Genomic DNA, 2,144 nt, shown 5'->3' on the forward strand with positions numbered 1-2,144 from the left:
GATCCCCACGAGCTCATTCTCCTCCGTGCCTCAGCAGCGGTGGGTCCTGGATCGCGGGAAGCAGATGGCTGCCCCTCTTTCCTCGAAAAGAGAGACAAACGAGAGCGAAGATTTTTTCCTTGGAAAAAACGCTCGCAGTGCACGGCGATTGCCCCCTCAGAGACATCACGTGCGTGCTCTTTGCCCAAACAAAACAATGCATAGATCGTGTGTGTCATCAGATGTTAAACAACGTCAACATGGATGCACACATCCTTAAATGCTTTGCTAGTGCTCGCCATAATGAGATAAATAGAGAACAGAAATGCACGCTTACCACAGAAATGCACGCTTCAAACAAAACAGTCAATGAAGACGAAGAAGAGAATGATGTGTAGCTCCCGGCACTTATTTATACTATAATCGCACCGGTAGTGACGTCATGGCTGTCGCCGGCCAACGAGTTGGTGTTTTTTCAATGTATGCTTCAGACACGGGTCACGACGAGGCGTTCCCCATAGCGACCCCTAGAGGACGCAGTTCGAAGTTCCCATGAAAGGGAACCTTTAATGCACGGCTAGCCGTTGATTATCCCTTACTTATTGCAGCTAAGAGAAGATTAGCTCTCACTGTAGACGCTTTCAGTGGTGAACAGGGGTCATCACAAACTGTGATGCACTGTGTGTTCTGACACTTTTCTGTCATGGCCAGCATTAAGTTTTTCATTAATTTGAGCTAAAATAGTTCTTCTGTGAGACTGGACCATACAGGTTAACTCCCCACATGCTTCAATGAGTCTTGGGTGCCCATGTTCCTGATACTGGTTGTACTTGCTAGCACCAGTTTTGGTAGATGCTAACCACTGCAATCTGTGAACACCCCACAAGCCTTGGCTTTTTTAGGATGCTCTGACCCAGTCATCTAGCCATCACTATTTGGCCCTTGTCAAAGTCACTCAGATCTTTTAGCTTGAAGAACTGAATGTTCATTCGCTGCCTAATATATCCCACACCTTGACAGATGCCATTGTAATGATATAATCATTTGGCCAAATAGATATAGATAACTTCAAAGACCAAGGGACTACAGATGAAAATTAGCCAGTTTGGCTAGATCTGACACATGTCATGTATTTTTTATGTGTATTTACCCTCATTAAGTAAATAAATAAACAAAAAAACATTTGATTTAGCTCAATGTGAACTGAAATGGCTTAGAGCTTCTTAATCAAGTGCAGTTACAGGTCAAGGACAAGTCTGTCAGTAAATATTGTGAAGGTGTGAGTCAATGAATGGATGCCTTCTAATGCTTCTGTGTCATTATAATGCAATAATGTTTTCATTTCACTTCGTAGAAGATGTGAATGACGTTGTGAAATATGCCTTTATTAATGCCCATAAAAGATACAGGCTGTATTTTCTGTAAAGCTTATCTACATAGATAAGCTTCATAGATGAAGAGCATAAAGTAAATACGTTTATTACTAACAGAAGCTCAGAACATAAATGTGGGGAAAGATATATGTATTTTGTGTGAGTATTCTGCAGTTGGATAGGACCTTGTTTTAAAGGGGTCATATGATGCTACTAAAAATAACATTATTTTGTGTATTTGGTGTAATTAAATGTGTTTATGCGGTTTAAGGAAAAAACACATTATTTTCCACATACTGTACATTATTGTTTCTCCTCTATGCTCCGCCTTTCTGAAACGCGTCGATTTTTACAAAGCTCATCGGTCTGAAAAGCGAGGTGTGCTCTGATTGGCCAGCTATCCAGTGCGTTGTGATTGGCCGAATACCTCAAGCTGTGATGGAAATGTTATGCCCCTTACCATACAGTGATGCCCTGTCCGAGACAAAAACATTCAAACCCATTATAAACGAGGCATTTGTTGCATCCAGTGGGGACATGATTACGGATTATAATGACTTATACTGTCTTTTTACGCATTGCATTGCATTGCGCCGCGTAAACATAAAACCATGTCTGCATTTGTGATCGGAGAAATGACAAACAAGCGCTAATCTACACTGCTTAAAACTCACAGTTGATTCGTCAGTGGCAAATCCTTTAAATATAAAAAACTTACTTACAGTCTGTGAGTCAGAACAGCCGGCATTGTAGTCTACTCTGTCAGGAAACAGTCCTCCATAAAATGCGCTG

At 41.4% G+C, this 2,144-nt stretch overlaps 1 protein-coding gene across 1 annotated transcript in view; it reads right to left on the reverse strand.

The window, feature by feature from the left end:
* Nucleotides 1-1,006, reverse strand: part of LOC107565118 (E3 ubiquitin-protein ligase NEURL3-like) — a 9,552-nt gene extending 8,546 nt beyond the window's left edge. The window contains exon 1 of the mRNA XM_016250331.1: nucleotides 992-1,006. Within this exon, the coding sequence (XP_016105817.1) occupies nucleotides 992-1,006 (15 nt within the window). The remainder of the gene's footprint in view (nucleotides 1-991) is intronic.
* Nucleotides 1,007-2,144: the final 1,138 nt, after the last annotated feature.

This window comes from Sinocyclocheilus grahami, unplaced genomic scaffold (assembly GCF_001515645.1).
Source record: "Sinocyclocheilus grahami isolate Dianchi unplaced genomic scaffold, SAMN03320097.WGS_v1.1 scaffold982.1, whole genome shotgun sequence".
Taxonomy (NCBI): Eukaryota; Metazoa; Chordata; class Actinopteri; order Cypriniformes; family Cyprinidae; genus Sinocyclocheilus; species Sinocyclocheilus grahami.